This window comes from Panthera pardus, unplaced genomic scaffold (assembly GCF_024362965.1).
Source record: "Panthera pardus isolate Hobbes unplaced genomic scaffold, ASM2436296v1 HiC_scaffold_13, whole genome shotgun sequence".
Classification (NCBI taxonomy): domain Eukaryota; kingdom Metazoa; phylum Chordata; class Mammalia; order Carnivora; family Felidae; genus Panthera; species Panthera pardus.
Window position 1 is genome coordinate 41,382,938 of NW_026526688.1, and position 19,650 is coordinate 41,402,587.

Genomic DNA, 19,650 nt, shown 5'->3' on the forward strand with positions numbered 1-19,650 from the left:
AATATACGGTATCAAGCCTCTTGAGCACTAGAATTGAAGTCTGTGAGGACTGCTTCACTATGCAAAATTCAAGATTGCTGTGGTGTTTTAATGGGAATGGTACAGGTCAAATGAGACTCTATGTCTCCCAGCTCTATCACAGAGCTGTCCTAAATATCGCCTTGCCCTCCTGCTTTGTACCTGTAGCTTTGCTTTGTCACACTTCAGGTCCATTACAAAATGCTTCTGGGTTTAGAAGGGAACTGTGCAGTCACAAGAGTAGGAGGAAGGAGGGCAGGGCTAGAGGAACCTCGTTGTTGGCAGCGAAAAGCCTGTCACGGAGTGGGCCAATCCGTGAACTGGACTGCGTCAGCCTGGTGCAGAAGACTGAATGTAAGGGGTGACGCACAGGAGCAATGTCTGACAACCACACATCTGGCTTCTATGAGCTGTCACCTTATTAAAGAAGTACAGTGTTCAGAGACCCAGAATAAAACAGAGAATCCTAGGTTCAGAGTTCATTCCTATGAACCTCCTCTCCTTCCCCTGATGTGAGATGCCATCTACCACGCTACTCAGTATCAGATTACCAAATCATTCCCTTCTCAGCTTCTCCCAGAGAAGAGACCATGTGAGGGCATTAACAATGCCACACGCTCAGGTAACATTAAACCCAAGGCAGACCTTGGCAGGTGAGGTGCAGGCCCAGTCCCTAAAAAGGCAGACGGTTCACTGGTGCATTTTTGCTAGTTGCTCCTTCTACCGAATGCTACAATTTAGGACTTAATCACAAGTAACGTCTAATAGTCTTAGCAGCACTAATCTCAGCAGTCAGCCCCCACTGCATTTTTCCACATATATATCCAAAGAATGAGGCCCTTAGAAAAACCAGGCTCCCATCATCCAGCACCTTTATTCTCCTGCAAACACCACCTCTTTTAATGTCTCTTTTCTTTCCCTGCTTCAGCTGTAACCTCCAAGTAGCTACTAGCAAATCTGCAAATCTTTACTTCACAGAAGTGCCAACCTCTATTCCTAATCGTCTGCTGGTCATCTCCATGTTCAAGTCCAGCTGGCTCTTAACAGCATGTTGCGAACTCAAAACAGCATACCTCCTCCCAACCCCAAAAGTGCTCCCCTCCCTGTGGCCCCAGGATCACTATCTCTCTGGTCATGCAAGCTTTCAAGCTTCCCATCTGTCACCAAGTCCTAGCAATCCTCCCCTGAAATGGCACCCTTCCACAGCTGCCTCTTGTGTGATGTCATCACCTTTGTCCCTAGCCTATTCTCTTGCCTGTATTAATGTAAAGGCGATTCAATTGCTCTTTCCTCCCTTCATGCCACTCAAACACATGCTGCCAGTCTGATCATGTCACTTCCTTGCTCAAAAACCTTCAATCGTTCTCCAATAGATAAAGAAACACTTAGTTTTGGGGTGCCTGGCTGGCTCAGTCGGTTAAGCATCCGACTTCGGCTCAGATCATGATGTCACAGTTCGTGGGCTTGAGCCCTGCATCGGGCTCTGTGCTGACAGCTCAGAGCCTGGAGCCTACTTCCAATTCTGGGTTTCCCTCTCTGCCCTTCCCTGCTCATGCTCTCTCTCTCTCTCTAATAAACACTGAAAAAAAAAAAAAAAAGAAAGAAACACTTGGTTTTATAATCCACCTCACTCCCTCTGTGCATCCAATGTTTTTACTCCACTAAACTATGTACTGTCTGCACTTCTAGAATGCTTTTGCCTTTTTAAGATCCAGTTCAAATGCCAACCCTTATACAAAATATTAGTTAATTCCTGTGGAGTTCATCTCTGCCTGTGTATTTTAATTGGCATCTAATTGTAAATTGGTTCTGTATGCATATACTTGTCTTTCGTAGACTATGAACACCTTGAGGGGCGGGAGCCAGAACCTACCCATGTTCTCACTCCAGCAGAGTCTGACAGAGGAGAGGGCCCCACACGTAGTAGGCAGTCAATAAGGGCTGTATTTAATTAATCAACTCCCAGGATTTCTCTTCATCAAGGTCTCCGCATGAAAAGATGAGGGATAAAACCTAAAACTACTTTCCATCATCTTCCCCACCACAGTCACCTTCTCACCTCGTTCAGCTCATCCTTTCAGCCACTCAGGGTTATGTTACAATCACCCTTCTCACTGGGGTTGGGAGGGCAGACCTGACTGACACGACCTCGTTCACTATAGGCACATAAGGACCTGTTACTACTTCTGCTCTGTAGATGAGGAAGCACGTGGGAAAGCCTGATGACTGAAGTCAAGTTGCAGAGCTCGTGAGAAGAGCGCTGAATTTCAAGCTAAGGGGCACTGGATTGGAAAGCTCATGCCCATCCCACTACAATCCCACTGTACAGCCTCTTGGGTTTCCTCACAACCGCCACTTGCTTTCTAGCATTCTCTGTCAGCCACTTCAGCTTTGTACTTCAATGTTAGATTACAACAGTCTCTGACCTGACCTGATAAATCTCTAGCCTATGAGGGAAAATAACTCCAGTCATTTCTTTCCATCTATTTCTATACTTTCTCCTTTCTCCTTTCCCAAATCATCTTCAACTCAGTGGGAAGTCCACTCCCAGGACTTCTACCCCAAATAATACCATCATCACTGTGTTTAGGGTATATGTGAAGCACCAACATTAAAACAAAACCACTTTTAAAGAATACTGCTGCCCAGCCAAAGCATAAGAGACTGTTAAAAACTGAGAACAAACTAAGGGTTGATGGGGGGTGGGAGGGAGGGGAGGGTGGGGGATGGGTATGGAGGAGGGCACCTTTTGGGATGAGCACTGGGTGTTGTATGGAAACCAATTTGACAATAAATTTCATATATTGGAAAAAAAAAAAAAAAAGAACACTACTGCCCTCTGCGCACGAAGACCTTCTGCAACTCAGCACTGACAAGACCTACACTGAGTTAAGTCTTCCAGGACAGGGAACAGAGAAGTCACTGACCCACCCATATTCTCCCCTTGGCAGGTATACCAACATTCTTTTACAGACAAGGATGTACTAATTGTGGGAAACTAGCTGTTAAGCCAGGGCTTACTTCGTTCTGCCAAAAGCACAGGTATCGCTACAGTATGGACCATGAGATACGCAGTTTTAATAATCCTTATGAAGATTACCCAGTAAAAGTGGCTGACAAAATCCCAAAACATGGATACAAAGTTATATACATATATATATAAATATGTATTATATGTATAACATATGTAATATACAATATATATTACACATATTATACATATATTACATATATTATACATATAATATATATATATACTATTAACCACAACATATGAATGCAGTTGCCAAAGACTAAAAGGTAACACACGTACAAAACGTTAAAGGTACTATAAGCTGGGTAAACATCAACGAATGCTTAAAATTCTTTAATATTATATTATTTGTCCGGTTATCTACTGCTACATAACAAACCACCCCACAACTCAGAGGCTTAAAACACCACCACCAATTATTTTGCTCATGAATCTGCAAATTGTACCAGGTTTGACATCGGCTGGGTGGCTCAAAGGCTGAGGGCTGGGATCCTCTGCTGACTTGCTCACTCCTGTGTGTGGTAGTTGATGATGGTTGTCAGGGCCTCCTTGGGACTGAGAGCTGGAATACCTAATACACGGCCTAGCCTGGGCTTCCTCACAACATGGCAGCTAACTTCCAGGGGCAAACATCCCAAGAGTCAGACAGAAGGTATATTGCCATTTTTAACCTAATCTCACATGTTACAAAGTAGAATTAACATCCACTACCTTCTATTTGTTAGAAACAAGTCATAAAGCACGCCCCTATTCATAAGGAAGTCAATCAGAATTCTACCTTTTGATGGCAGACATCAGAATCACTCGGGGAGTTTAAAAATACCCATCCAGACCAACTGAATCAGAATCTCTGGGAAGATTCTAGTACTCCCAAATAAGTAGTACTTTTAAAATGCTTCCCTAGGTAACTCAAATGTATAGTTGGGAGACTGAACCACAGAATTAAGATGATCTCTGAGCTTCCTTCCAGTTCCAAAATTCTAGATTATCAGCCCAATGTAAGAAAGGATGAAGGAGCTAAAAAAGGTAAAATAAAAAGTCTATTAAAAAAAAAAAAAAAAACAGGGGCGCCTGGGTGGCTCAGTCGGTTAAGAGTCTGACTTCGGCTTGGGTCATGATCTCGTGGTCCATGAGTTCAAGCCCTGTGTCGGGCTCTGTGCTGACAGCTCAGAGCCTGTTTCAGATTCTGTGTCTCCCTCTTTCTCTCTCCTCCCCCACTCATGCTCTGTCTCTCTCTTCTCAAAAATAAATAAACGTTAAAAAAAAAATTAAAAAAAAAACAAACCACAAGCACAGATGTATTTTTAGATGTATACATGGATACACACATGTATACTTTCCAAGATCTATGACCAGTTTGGCCAAATCCAACTTGTGTCTAATACTAATGCTGATAAATACAGCATTCAGTTCTTACTGTCCATTAAGGTCAACTCCGAACAGTAATAGTGAGACAAGACCAGATAGTCTTGCAGAGCCACCTATAACCTTGCTGGAATTTAGCAGGCCTTTCTAGCCCACCTGACTCTAGCTCACAGCCAATTTGTAATTACCCACATAGCTCCACAGGACAGTGCCAAGAGCACCCAGAGCCCTCTCAGCCCCTGATACTACTGCTAGGAAATAAGAAGTGCAAATCTAGTTCCTGAAATCTTCAATCTTGAGGTCAAAACTGGATATACCTAAATATACACACATTATTTCCAGAAGCACTTCTAAATCACTGTGCCTCGAACTAGTGATTTTCAAGATGTGGTCAGCAAAGAAAGTTTCTGATGGCCAAGATTATCTATCCCATGGATTGGCCCAACAATGTATATCTAATGAATTTTCCACTGTGTAATTATTATCTACATTAAAGTCACAAAAGCATACATTTAAAAATATAGTCACAATTAGAATGATTTTAATTGGCTATGAACTTTTAATATATTAATTTTGGGGGACATATTCAAATGGAAAAGGGAATATGTACAGATCCTAGGTCAGTTTAAAGTGGTTAATTTTATGTCAATCTCACCTCAAAATTTTTTAGTGTAAAATCGTAATTCTTACAGGAATATTAAATACTAAATCCCAATATTCAATAATATACATAAAAATATTTCCCACTATAAAGTAACATTTCATACAGCTTGCTTAATCTTTCAGAGTCTCCATTTTCCACTGATAAAATGTAGATGTCCTGTCCACTGAAGAATAAATAACCAAAGGAAAATGACTGAATTTTTTATGAACCGTAAGATACCAGATGAACAAATAATTTCTCAAATTTTGCATTTCTCAAATTATATATGGTCTCAGCTATGAAAAAGAATACCTGAAGATTTGGTGACGACTGAAAACAGATATTGCTAACAAGTTATCAACTCTTTGGATAGATATTAAAAGTCCTGTGGCACAGATCAACTTTAGGAAATACTACTTCTCACCCATTTCCTTTACATTGTGGCCACTTTTGTTCAGGGTATAATTGGTTAGGTTCTGACATATGTTAAGAAATTTATTGTCCTTCTCTTCTATCTTTAGGAAAATAAACCAATTCATCAAATGACCTGCCATGTTAATTCTTTCTGTCCGAAACGCAAGAACCTACGGAAGATAAATGTTAAATGTTTGAACTAGAGAAAGGTCTCTCCCACACGTATCAGTGAGGAAATACCTTAACAGGAGCTCTGTGTTTCAATATCTGTTACATAAGAAGAGGCAGAGTCTGGCAGTGATTTTTAATCCTAAGCTCCTCTTTTTTAAATAAATAGGCAAGGTGTGGAGATACGGGAGGTTCCTTTGCTCAGATGAATCAAACATTCAAGTACTTTAGCTGGAAAAGAAAGTTTGCTGAAGGCTTTCACAAATACACATTTTTTTTTTTAAACTCAAAATGCCACTTCCCAGTCTCTCAACTTTCTCTGTATGCAACAGAGAGATAATAATCTGCCAGACAAGAACAACTCTTTGCTAACAGCATTTCTTCCCTCCTCTGTGAAGCAACTTTTTGTAAACAGCACAACTTACCGCAAAGATTTTTAACAAGGTTTTCATGTAGAGCTTTCGGATACCAAAGGAGACTCCAAAAATGGCAGGGACTATGATGAAAACGAGGAGGAGGGTGAAGAGGACAGTCAGGGAGATGCCCAGAAGGTTGACAATCAGGCTGTCAAAGGGGAGCAACAGGAACATGGTGGAGGATCCAGGCAGGGCCAGTGCCCTCCTCCCCAAGAACAAAGCACTGTCTTCGGATGGTCCTATCAGACAGCACCAGCCTGGGAGAGAAAGCGAGTCCCCATAGGATAGCAAACCCTGTTCCAAGTTCACATCATTCGACTGCCTGGGGGCAGGAGGACCGTAAAAAAAGGCCGTAGGGGACAGCCCAAAAATGCCAGCTCTCCCCAAAACAGATGGACTCTAGAGGTGAATGAGGCAGGAGCGATCTTCAGCACAAGCATCTGAGTCCGGGAGCAGTTTCTGTGAAAGTGAGTAGCATGGGAGGGATCTCTGCTCTGCTCCCCTTATGCTCCTTTCCTTCTAGAAGTTTTACTTTTTCTTTCCTGCTCAAGAGCATTTAGCAGATAAATCTGTCCCGAAGATCTGTCATTGCCAGAAGTACCAAGAAGAGTTCAACTTGGTGCCAGAATAATCCTGATAACTTCTGTGGAGGGGGGTGACTGCTGGCACCTCACACAGAAGGCTATTGAACTTGAATATGTGGAAATTAAATAATTGTTTTACTTAAAACTCCTTCATAAGCTGAAAATTGTGTTCATTGTAGAAAGTTCATATCTGGCCCCATTCTTCCTCTGGAGAGACTCCTGGTGCGTGCTGCGTCCAGGACCCTCCAACCTGGAGAGCTACAGTCTTGGCCAGCAGGACACAGATGCTGGCACAGAATGTCTCATGCTGCTTGCGCGGAGTGCAACTCCAGATGCGTCTGGCATTGGTTTCTTCTGGATATTCTTCTCCCTGAGGCCCCCTTCTCAGCGGTGACCTGGGTTCTTGGCAAGAAGTTGCTTACATGCTGCCAAAGCTGGGGGTGGAAACAGAAACACCATCAGTCACACAAATCAAGAGGAGAAACATTGATATGCTTTAGCGGGGAGGGGAGCTGTTTTAGAGTAAGCCTAGATTCAGTGCCAGCTTCTCAAGTCATCAAGGGCAAAGGGAGCGGACAGAACAACAGGTAGCAGACACATGTGGAATGAAAGCACAGAGATGTTCCATATAAGCTTTCGATTTCAATAGTATCTGTGGCCAACTTTCTGAATAGAAAGTATATGGATATATGACACATTCTCAAAGAGGGGATACTGTGAAAAGTGTATTTCCCTCCTACTTGTCCCCCAGCTACCCAGAGTTCTTATCTGCAGAGGCAACCATGTTATCGGCCTCATATTCTTCCCAAGGAATTCTACGCTTATACAAGGAAATCTCAATTGATCTTTTCTGCTCACCCCCCCTCAATCTGGCAACAATAATGATGCCATACTCAGCACACTGTTCTTCAACTTGGGTTTTTTTTTGTTTTGTGTCTTTAGCTTATTATATCTTGCAAGAATATTCCATCAGTGCATACAGGGCTCCCTCACTCTTCACAGGTGCACAGTTTTCAACTACTGTACCATAAATTAGTTAACTGGTTTCCTGAGGTTGGACACTACATTTTTGTTATAAATAATGTAATGAATAACCACGTGTATATGTGATTTAGCACACAAAATGCACATGCAAATACAAATATAAATATATTTTCAAGATAAATTCCTAGAAATGGAATTGCAGGGGAAAAGGAAACAGAGTTTTAATTTTATAAGACATCATCCCAGGGTGCCTGGGTGGCTCAGTCACTTGAGCATCTAACTTCGGCTCAGGTCATAATGTCAGGGTTTGTGGGTTTGAGCCCTGCATCAGGCTCTGTGCTGACAGTGCAGAGACCGCTTCAGAATCTCCATCTCCCTCTCTTGGCCCCTCCCCTGCTCACGCCCTCTCTCTCTCTCAAATATAAACATTTAAAAAAGAAAAAAAAAAAGATACTGTTTTCTCCAAGGAGATTAAACTCCTCTCTCTAGCTGTCTATCTCCCCACATTGGTCATTCTCTTCTGTTTTAAAGACTTCTTTGTAGACCAGTTTTGGGTTCATAGCAAAACTGAAAGGAAGATACAGAGATTTCCCATGTACCCTGTCCCTACATATATACAGCCACCCCCATTATTAACATCCCCACCAGAAAAGTGCATTTGTTACAAGTGTTGCTGAACCTACACTGACACTTCATAGTCATCCCAAGCGCACACTTACATCAGGGTTCACCCTTGGTGCTGTATGCTTTAGAAGCCTGCACAAATGCATAAGCACATGTATCCATCATTATACTATCACACAGTAGTTTTTCACTGCCCTAAAATCCCCTGTGCTCCAATTACTCATCCTTCCCTTTCCCAAACCCCTGGCCACCACTGATCTTTTACTGTCTCCATAGTTTTGCCTTTTCCAGAATGTCTTATAATTGGAATTATATTTTCGGATTGGCTTCTTCCACTTAACATGGCCACTCATAAACTCCACTATTTTAAATATCTTAACAAAAGTATTTCAATTTTAGGTTACTTATTCCTTTAAAAAAATTTTTTTAATGTTCTTATTTATTTTTGAGAGAGAGAATGTGAGCAAGGAAAGGGGCAAAGAGAAAGGAAGACAGAATCTTAAGCAGAGTCTGAGCTGTCAGCACAGAGCCCAACGTGGGACTCGAACGCGAGATCAAGACCTGGATGGAAGTTGGACGCTTAACTGACTGAGCCACCCGGGCGTCCCTTACATTACTTACTTCTAACCACAAGTTACCAGTGCAAGCCCTGCACTTGGGAGCACCTTTTCAAATCTCTGGCACACAGCGGGGCTTTGCACCAGTCACCTCTGGCTCTGTTCCTATGCATTTACACGTTCAAGAACCTGAACAGACAGCAGGTTACAACCTTCACCTTAAACTGTGTCCAGTGCCTTTCTGCACAGAACTCTCAAAACCTTTCACATCTTCTCTCAGAACTTGTCAACACTATTATTTCCACATCACCCATCATGAAATAAGCAAGACACAGACAGATCCCCCTCTTCTGACTCCTAACCCAGTACTGCTCTCAGTACAGTCCTGTACATTTGGTGATTAAATGAAAAAGACATGCCATTTTGTGGCACCAAGTCACAAATACTAGTTCCTGTTTGGGATCCTCCAGTTCTTCCACTTCTGCACTATCATTATCACTGCTAACATACTGAATGCAACGTGACAGATCCTGAGCTAACCTCACAAACATTTTACATACCCTACCCTCACTTACGTCTCACAACAGCCCTGTGGTGGAGTTCTTATCATCACTGCTATTTTACAAAGGAGGAAATCAAGGCTTAGAGGATCACAGAAGTTAAGGGAATCATACAGCTACTAAGTATCGGAGCACGAATTTGCACCAGTGGATCTGTCTCCTAGCCCAAGCTCTTTAACCATGCCCTCCTACCTCCCCAACTACCATATTGCAATGAATGAACACTTCCTTCATGGCAGAGCTGCTCTACAGAACTTCTTGTGGTCAGAGAAAAACCACAAGGCGAATCTGGATTCATGTATCAGAATTTGGAGTTCTCAGAATCCAAGGTACAAACCTGCTCTTTCATTTTTATAAACTGGCTAAACTGACTGTACATGCCAGATTTTTAACAGCACACCAACAGAGGTTGAGGAAATTAGATATATTTCTGAGACTTCATTTAATTTGCTGAGTCACTGTATTCTTTAAACCTGTCTCATTCCAGCCTAATTCTAGGGCCACATCTCTGTTCCACTCTTCTGTCCTTGTTCCCCTTGTCTAGCACTCCCATGGGAAAGAAGGAACAAAACCCCTGTGCCCCACTGGTCAAGGTTACCCTAGGTTCCATGGACCCAAGATGACTGACACCAGGGTCCTTTGACTTCCCATGCCAGAGTTTAGATCTCTTTTCCTTGAATCACAATCAACTGAGAATTCCCAAGGTTATTCTGGGTTCATGTCCTCAAAACATCAAACACATTTAGCAATAAACTAATTTCTTCAGGGGTTGATGAACCATAGCTCAAAGGCCAAATCTGGCTTTGGACTGTTTTTCTAAGCCAGGAGTGAGCTAGGAATGGTTTTTACATCTTTAAAGAGTTGTAAAAAATGAAGAATAATATGACACAGACCACAGCAAAACCTATTTACTATCTCACCCTACACAGTTTGCCAACCCATGACCCAGCTGCTCCTTTTTCCTCTGAGAGGCACTGAACTCACGCCCCATCCCATGGTTCCACCCCACCCCTCGAGTTCATGTTTATGGGTGCCAGACTCCAGAACAGAGAACAGTAACGTAGCCAAACAAGTTATCTGGCCAAGACTAAACAATCCCCATGTAGATTCTCAGAAGTAAAGAGAAACAGCAAGCAAACCACAGTTATCAAACAGAGTCCCAAATATCTTGCTGGATCAGCAGAGCAGCCATTAAATCTGGAAGACTGGTTGGTGTCTTAGGCCCCATAATACAAACTTTGATCTCTGGAAATAATATCAGAAAATCAGTCACTTCAGAGCTCTACCACACAATTCCCAGATGACTGTTCAGTTAAGAGAAGATATCACTTTGCTTCACGTAAATATAACCATGACTCCACAAGCATGAGGTATTTACTCATTCTCCTGACTTCCACAGCTTTCAGCCAGACTCACTGAGAGTAATTTGGACCAAAGTTGCCCCAGGAGCCCAAATGGTCCAGAGAAAAACAGAAAAACCAAGTAGTTCTGAGCCTTTTAGGAGGGAGGGTGGCTTCATCCTAGGAATGTGACAGAGCCCATCACTAAGTTACCTAAACTCTTCAAGCCATTGAATGGCAAATCTGGGACTTTAAGCCCCCAAATGACCCAATTTCCAGGGCTCCTCAGATCTGAGAGTGATGAGTTCATTCATTCAACAAATACTCAATGGGCACATTACTATGTCTCACACATTATGTCAGGCATTATTTAGTGCCTAGAGACAAGTGTTAAACAAATAAGCATACACAAAGTCGTAATTTCACACTTTGATGATTGTTAGCAAGGCAAAGATAATTCTGGGAAAGAAAATAACAGAGGGAACTTAATTTAATATAGGTCATCTAAACCAATTTTGATCCAATCACAAGTCAGAGACTATTATGATTCCTAACTGCAAAACCAAATACAGCTGAAACTTGAATAACAATATGGGTTTGAACTACATGGGTCCACTTACATGTGGATTATTTTCTGATACAATACTGTATTTTCCCTTATGATTTTACTAATAACATTTTCTTTTTCTAGCTTACTTTTTTCTTTTAAAAAATTTTTTTAATGCTTATTTTATTTTTGAGAGGGAGACAGAGAGAGACAGAGCGTGAGCAGGGAAGGGGCAGGGAGAGAGGGAGACACAGAATCTGAAGCAGACTCCAGGCTCTGAGCTGTCAGCACAGAGCCCAATGTAGGGCTTGAACTCATGATCTGTGAGATCATGACTGGAGCCAAAGTCGGATGCCTAACTGACTAAGCCACCCAGATGTCCCTAGCTTACTAATTTTTAATAAGAATAGAGTACATGATACATGAACAAAATATATATCAATCAACTATTTATCAGTAAGGCTTCAGGTCAACAGTAGGCTATAAGTTTGGGGAAGGTCGAAGTTACATGCAGATTTTGTCAGCGCCTCTACTGCCCAGGTTGCTCAAGGGTCAATTGCACCACGAAACTTCCTACTTCAGGAGACCATGACTACCAGAATATACCCAGAGGGATGCCACCACATATCAACTCAAAGGAAAAAAACACAGGGTTAATGCATTTTTCAAGCACAATGTCTATCACATATTAGATCTCAATAAATGGTACGTACTACCATTCCATTAGGGTCAGAAGAAACCCAGAGTATTGTCTTCGGTTACAAATGCTAAACTTTAAGAGGGCTACAGAGAGGAAGGCATTTCAAAGTATGTCCTAAAACCCACATGCCAAAAAATACTACCTGCCTAGCAAGCGCTAGGCGCTCAATAAAAAGGTTAGCTGTAAAGCATAGAAATGGGAATTAAAACTAGTGAGATGGCCAAAAAAACCCTCCAAAAAACAAAAACAAAAACAAAACCCAATTTCTTTTATAAACCACTGTATTGGTGAAAATGAGAAATTACCCTCAAATACTGCTTGTTGGAGTGTAAAAATGGTACATCCTCTATGGAGAACAACTCAGAAAATGCAATGAGAATTTTACACGCACATAACCTTAGCTCCAGCAATTCTACTTCTGAAAATTTATCCTCAAGATAAATTAGAACAGTAGTTCTCACCCAAAGGCCATTTTACGCCTGCCCACCTTCTCCCTCCCCCAAACATTTGGTTCACGTGCAGACATTTTTAGTTGTCACAACTTGGGATAGGGAGCTACTGGCAACTAGTACAGAGAGGTCAGGGATGCTGCTAAACATCCTGTAATGCACAGATCACCTCCTATGGGAAAGAATGATCCAGCCCCAAATGACAATGGTGCCAAGGTTGAGAAACCCTGTACTGATGCATATACAAAATGATGTGTGCAAGGTTACTGACTGTAGCACTGTTTGTAATAAATATCAAAAGAAATGCCCAAGTCCATTAACAGAAGATACAATGGAACACTATTCATCTGCTAAAAGAAGAAAGACATTTACTTGTGTACAGATAAGAAACAATCTACTAGTTAGAGGCAGAACAATATTCAGAGTAAATACCAACTGTGAGAGAGGAAAAGGAAAAAATACATAGTTTGTATGTATTTGCAAAGATACAGATCTCTGGAAACATACACACAAAATGGCTACAGTTGCCGCCTCTAGGAGTGGAAGGGAGAGGTCACTTTATCTTTTTGCTATTTTTAAAATTGTATTTACCAGGGCACCTGGGTGGCTCAAGTCAGCCACCACCAACTCTGCATTTTGACTCTGGATTTCAGCTCAGATCATGATCTTACGGTTCTGAGAATGAGCTCTGTGCTATCAGAGCAGAACGTGCTTGGGATTCTCTCTCCTCTCCCTGCCCCTCCCCCACTCATGTGCGAGCTCGCACTCTCGCCCTCTCTCAAAATTAACAAACTTAAAAAATGAAAAAAACTTACAAAAAATAAAAATAAAATTGTATTTATCATTTTAAACAGGTAATAGTGCTGTGTGAATTTAATGTCAAATGTATTAGAGTAGTGGAGTACAAGAAATTTGCTTGAATAGTAAACTAGGGCCTAGGAGCAAACGTACAGTGTTTCCAAGGAAATAGGGCAGCGCTCAGAGCCACTATGCTGAAGTGAACCTGAAGTGCTAAAAAACCAAGAATACACATACAGCAGACATTAATCCTAGATAAAATAAATGGTTCAAAACAAAGCCAAGATACAGTTAAAGGATAACTCAATTCACTAGAAAGAAGACAGTAATATATGGTCAGTTTCAGGGTCTTGGTCTTAAGCAAAGTTGTTCTGACCTTAAGTACTTTCCCCTTGCCTACAAGGGCTAACTTGAGTTGGAACTGGGTAACAAGTAACATCCTACCAAGTTCTCCCAAGGCAACATTAAGTCTTCCAAGCTGGAAAAGAAAAAAAAAAAAAAAAAAAAGAACAAAGGACACAGGATATTTTGATATTCTGGGGCAATCAGCCTAAGAAAGAACAATGTGATTTGCTGGGGTTTTATGACCAAGACGTCTCAGAACACTGCTCCGGGAGCTCATTTCAGAAATGGCACTTTTACATTTGAGTATTGTGTATGTAACTGGAAGCAACTTCCTTGCCTTTTGTTTTTTAGATCTTTTTGTCTGGTTTATTTCACTAGGCATAATTATTCTGAGGAATCACTCATGTTGCTGCACACATCAACATGTGTGCAGCAACATTCCTTTTTACTGCTGAGCTACAGTCCAATGTATGGCTATACCACATTTGTTTATCCATTCACCTACTGACAGGCAACTGGGTTGTTCCCGTTTGGGACTGTCACAAATAAAGCTGCTATCTACAAGTCTTTGTATGGATACACATTGTAATTTCTCTTGGTAAATAACCTAGGAATAGAATGACTGAGTCTCAAGTAGGTGTGTATTTAGCTGCCAAACTGCTTTCTAAGCTGGCTGTACCATTTTGCACCCTCACCAGCAATGTATGAAAGTTCCATTTGCTCCACAACCTTACTCACACTTGATAGGATCAGTCTTTTTAATTTTAAACATACTAATGGATGTGAGGTGGTAACTCATAACTTTAATTTGCCCTAAGGACCAATGACACTGAACATCTTTTGTGCTTATTTACCATCCATCTACCTTGGTGAAGTGTTGAATCTTTTGCCTATTTTTTATTAGGTTATTTTATTACTAAGTTTTGCTATGGGCTATTTTTTTAAAAAACCAAGCTTTCCCCACCCCTCACCCCCCAAAACTAAACAGTGTTATTTGAAATTAGAAAGCATTATTACCGGACTATACACTTAAACATTGTGAAGATGGTTTTAAAAAAAGAGAGAGAAGTTTGATCCCACAGACAAAAAATAAATAAAAGTAAATAAAAAAAAAATAAAAAGAGAGAAAGCGTTTCATCACAAAGGTACAAACTTTGTGGACTGGCAGACTTCTTTGTTCAATGTGCCACAAATTTGAAACAATCCTAACTACACTAAAACATGAAACAAAAAAACGAATGATCACAACCACAAACTCTATTTTAACCTCAGAACAGAGTATTACTAAGAACCTAAAATGCTCCTTTCTCTTTATGTTCAGCTGACAGTGATCTGCACTGTCCCACACAGCAGCCACTAACCACACAGAACTCTTGAGCTCCTGAAATGTGGGTAGTCCAAGCTGAAATGTGCTGTAAAGTACACACTAGATTTAAATGACTATGAAAAAAATGAATGTAAAAGACCTCATTAATAATCTGTATATTGATTATACAATGAAATGATATTCTGGATCATTTTGGTTAAATAAAATATATGATTATAATGATTTTCATGTGTTTCTTTGTCCTTTTTTTTAAAGTGGCTACTACAAAATTTAAAATTATGGGGGCGCCTGGGTGGCTCAGTCGGTAAAGCATCCAACTTTGGCTCAGGTCATGATCTCACAGTTCGTGGGTTTGAGCCCCGCACTGGGCTCTGTGCTGACAGCTAGAGCCTGGAGCCTGTTTCGGATTCTGTCTCCCTCTCCCTGCCCCTCCCCTGCTTGTGCTCTCTCTCAAAAATAAACACAAAAAACATTTAAAAAATAACGCATGTGGTGTGTATTTTACTGGATAGCACTGATCAAAAACTTTTAAGCAGACCCTGAAAATAAAATATGTCTAACTGGGAAAGAAAAAAAAATATATACATATAATATTTTTTCCTTCCCCATTGCTTTGTGGTGTGAAGAAAATGGTAGAGTGGAGGAGCTTAGAATTGGAACTCAGGAGTCTTTCTGGCTAAGGGTTCAGGCACAGCTGTTACTATCTGGTCTGTAACTCATTCAGCTTCCGTGGATTTAAATTTCCTCACCAGTTTTTTGGTATTTTAATTCAAAACGTCAACAGAAATTTATTAGGCTCCTTCTTACAAAGCATTATTCTAATACTGCAGATCTTAGGCTTACAGTCTAAAAGGAAGTGCAATCCAAATACACTAACAACTACTCCAGAAGGCAAATTAAAAGAGTGCCCAATGAAAGGAGACAAAACCCTGTGACTGGGTGACAGGTGTATATGTGTGCCTGTGTTTTAAAGGAGAGACAGCACCTTTAAAGAGTTAGGAAAAACTCCAATCTTAACATTCCTACCAACTCTAAACTTCTGTGCTTTTAAAAAGCATTCTTCATGCTATAGTAAGTATTTTGTAGTTTAGTGATAACATGGAATTGATGATATTTGGTCAAGTCCTCCCTTGAGCATAATGATACAGAAAGAAGTAAATGACAGGCCATAATCAGGTTCTACTTTACTTGAAGAAACAATTTTACAATATATTTCAACCAGGGTCAAATCATCTCTAGCTTCTATCTCCAGAAAGCAAGAAATCTATAATAAGATGTAACATTTTGTGATGTGCACATAGATAAATGTTTTTTTCTTCAGCAAAAACCATTTTTACCAGGCTAGAATCCTAACTAACCACTGTACTTTCTGAAGCCACAAACACAAAAAACCCCACACAAAACATAAGATTTCTCCCCACACCCATGTCATTATGGGTAATGATTTACCAACACACCCAGATACTGCTATTTAACCGGTTATTTCCAAAAGCTGGATGAGCATGACAACCACTGCATTTAGGTCACAAACTAACAAAAGGCCATCCTGAAAATAATTTATAAATAACTATGTCACATTACAGAACCTAAATTTATAAGCAAACTCTATATGACCTCTAAATACAAAGATTCCTTTATTCACAACATTCTTTGGAGGTACAATATCCCCTCCAACTTTAAGGGTGGAGATTGGGGTACAAGTACTGAGTTTACCGGTCTTTCTGGAGATAAGAAAACTTAACAGCACAGAGTGTGCTAAGAAATGCATACCATTGTTTTATTTATAAAAACAAAAACAAAAACAAGTGCCTAATCCATGTTAGATCCAGCCTAGGATTCTTATCTGTTAATAGCAAGAAAGGATGTTTCCTGGAAGGGTGCTATCTTCTCTTTGTCATCAAGAGCAAAATTTCAGGATCGAATACCAAATCATCCCAGTTCCCCTTAGTTACCCTTTTCTTAAATAGCTGTGAATGTTGTCTACATCTTTTTTAAGTTTGTTCGTACTCTCAGTCTGGTATTCCCCTTCTAAGGTCAGAATTTTCCCATGCTTCCTAAAAGCTGTGATTAGAATTTCTCATCTGTCCCATATCTAAAGAAGTATTTACGTTTATTTATTTATTTATTTGGAGAGAGACAGAGAGAAGGAGAGAGAGAGAAGACTCCCAAGCAGGCTCCATGCTGTCAGCACGGAGTCCAATGTGGGGCTAGAACTCACAAACCATGAGATCACAACCTGAGCTGAAACCAAGAGTCAGCCGCTCAACTAACTCAGCCACCCAGGCGCCCCTAGTTTAAGAAACATTTTAAGACAGATCCCCTAGTTTCATTATTCTGGAATTTGATGGAAAAGTTCATATTAACCCATCCAAACCTTTCATTGTAAGAGTTTTCAGTTACAGCCCTTCTACACGTTTTCCTCTCCTGAAAGATACAACTTTTAAAGGCAAGGACTATGGTACAGGAAAAAGGAGACTGAATGTGGAGTTGGGAGAGGTTTCCAGACTCAGGACTCTTATTCCTGTAGATCTGGACAAGTCACTGAACCTCTATGGACTTTGAGGTGGCATCAGAAATGAAGAAGTTAGACAACATGATCTGGAAGTTCTCATCCAGATCTGAAAGACTTTTTGTTTCAACCTGTCCTCCAGCAGCTTCATCATTTTAGATACTCTTTTTTGGCCCCTCTCCAATGCTTATGTATTTCTTAGTCAAAGGACTTCCAATAGAATATGTCCCCAAAAAGTACATTATGACTTTATACAACAGTAAGATTTTTATTTTGAATCCCAAACTACTTTTGACATCAAGGATTTATCCCAGAGCTTGCCAGGTGTGGGGGGGATGGATAGGGATGTGGATAGGACAGACTTAATGTAAAGATCAACTGTTGGGGCTGGATGATGAATACATGCTGGTTTATTATTCAGCTATTTTTGTATGTCTGAAATTCTCCATAATACAAAGTTGGGAAAAAAAAAATCACTATCAAAGTGAGAGAAGAATGGCATTATTACAGAACTCTTTCCTACAGTCTCTGGCATAGGATAACTGCTTTCACACCATTTCCCTTGGGTTGAGACAGAATCGACAGGATACGAAACTAAGCAGAGAGGCACTCAAAGTTCAGCCAAAATTAAGGAAAATGAACCAGAAAGGAATTGTTCTCAAGAAGGTTATCACTGAGAAGATCCATGGCACGGAGGGCACGAGCAGTGAGAGGCACTTAGATCTAGTACAGTAATGAACTTGTTTCCACAAAGCTATACCGTATGTTTCATGCAGGAGATTTTCCCTAAACTTTTAAACAGCGAAAGTTAAAACCCTATGTGAAACGGAAGTGAGGAAATAAACCCTCTGGTAGGAGGATGCCTTGCAGGACATGAAATCAAAACGGAAAGGCAAGGGATTTCGGGGGTTAGGGAATTCTAAAGAAAGAAAAATGGGTTCCTTTGGAGAACAAGCGAGGAGAATATCAATCCCGGGGAAGCCAAAGTACCTAAGAAAAGAAATCACAGGTGAAGGCGCTTCCTCGTGATCTCTACTACCCCCCACCCCCCTTCAGCCCTCCCAGGCTCCACTCCTCCACGCTCGGGGTGCGGACTGCGGAGCACCTGGGATGCGGGCGAACTCCGAAGAGCCCATTCGGAGAGGAGCCGGCCGGAGCAGGGAGTGGAGGGACCAGCCCAGCACCGGCCTCTGGGAGGGCTGGGCGCGGGCTCCGGGGCGCTGTGGCGGGACAGCAGGGCGGCGCGGCCAGCGCCCGGGGAGGGGCGCGGACTGTTCCACTGCGGGCGAGGGGGCGGAACGTTCCGACCGGCTGGGAAACCCCAGGAAGCGGCAATGGTGCCTCCTGACGCCGGAGCGGCGTAGGGAGGGTGTCCCCGGCCCTCCGGCCCCTCGCTGGGCTCCTCGCCCCGAACCCCCCAGCCCGTTGTCGGCTCCCCTGGGGCCAGTGACCTTCAGGACGGGGGACAATTCGGTCATACTCACCGACGGCAAGGCTCCGGGGCTCCCAGTCCCTCCGTGAACGATCCCTCCCGCCCTTGGCCGCCGCCGCCGCCGGCCGAGGCGTGCGTAAAGACGTGCGCGCGCCCGCCCTTTGTCTACGCTGCTTTGACGTGACCCCTCGCGTCCCATCCCCACCCCTCCCGCGGTTTAATCTCTCGCCCGGCACCCGAGCGCCGGGCGCGCGCCGGGCGGGGGCCCCGAGAGGCGGGGCGGGGGACAGGGCGCCTCGTCACCTGCCCACGGCCGGGCGCGCCCGGGACCGACAGAGGCGCCCCCTGGCGGGCCAGCTGCCATTACCTCGGGCTGGCCCGGAGCCGCGGAGGCTGGTACTGTGCTTCCAGGGTCCTGGTCGCCTGCCCCTCAATGTGGCGCGCATCCCCCAGGATTCCTGCTCTGATAAGGGGCTGCGCTTCGTAAAAGGGAGTCTCCACGTTTCTGAGCTGTGCCCGGGCCTGAATACTGGCTACTTCATTTCCCCGAGGTGCGCTCGTATAGATTCTAAAGAGAGTGAAATCAGCCCTGATCAAGCAAGAAGAAGCTTGAGTCACTAAATTATCTTGTCATCTTGGGGCTGTTGGGAGTATTCGGTGAGATACAGTTCTGGATGTAAAGAACGTAGCCCGAGGCCTGGAATGCTCAAGAAACATTAGCTGCCATTACCGTCACTGCCAGCACCACCACCACCACCACCACCACCACCATCATCATCATCATCATTATCGCCATCATCAGTATCATCCCTGAGTCTCATCTGTCTTACTAGTGA

At 42.4% G+C, this 19,650-nt stretch overlaps 1 protein-coding gene across 2 annotated transcripts in view; it reads right to left on the reverse strand.

Annotated features, from left to right (window-relative positions):
• The window catches only part of GPAT4 (glycerol-3-phosphate acyltransferase 4), a 33,473-nt gene extending 14,476 nt beyond the window's left edge, over positions 1–18,997 (reverse strand). For both annotated transcript variants that reach the window (XM_019440697.2, XM_019440694.2), the window contains exons 1-2: positions 18,867–18,997; positions 6,068–7,076 (exon numbers count right to left, since the gene is read on the reverse strand). In XM_019440697.2, the coding sequence (XP_019296242.1) occupies positions 6,068–6,232 (165 nt within the window). In that variant the 5' untranslated portion in view covers positions 6,233–7,076; positions 18,867–18,997. The remainder of the gene's footprint in view (positions 1–6,067; positions 7,077–18,866) is intronic.
• Positions 18,998–19,650: the final 653 nt, after the last annotated feature.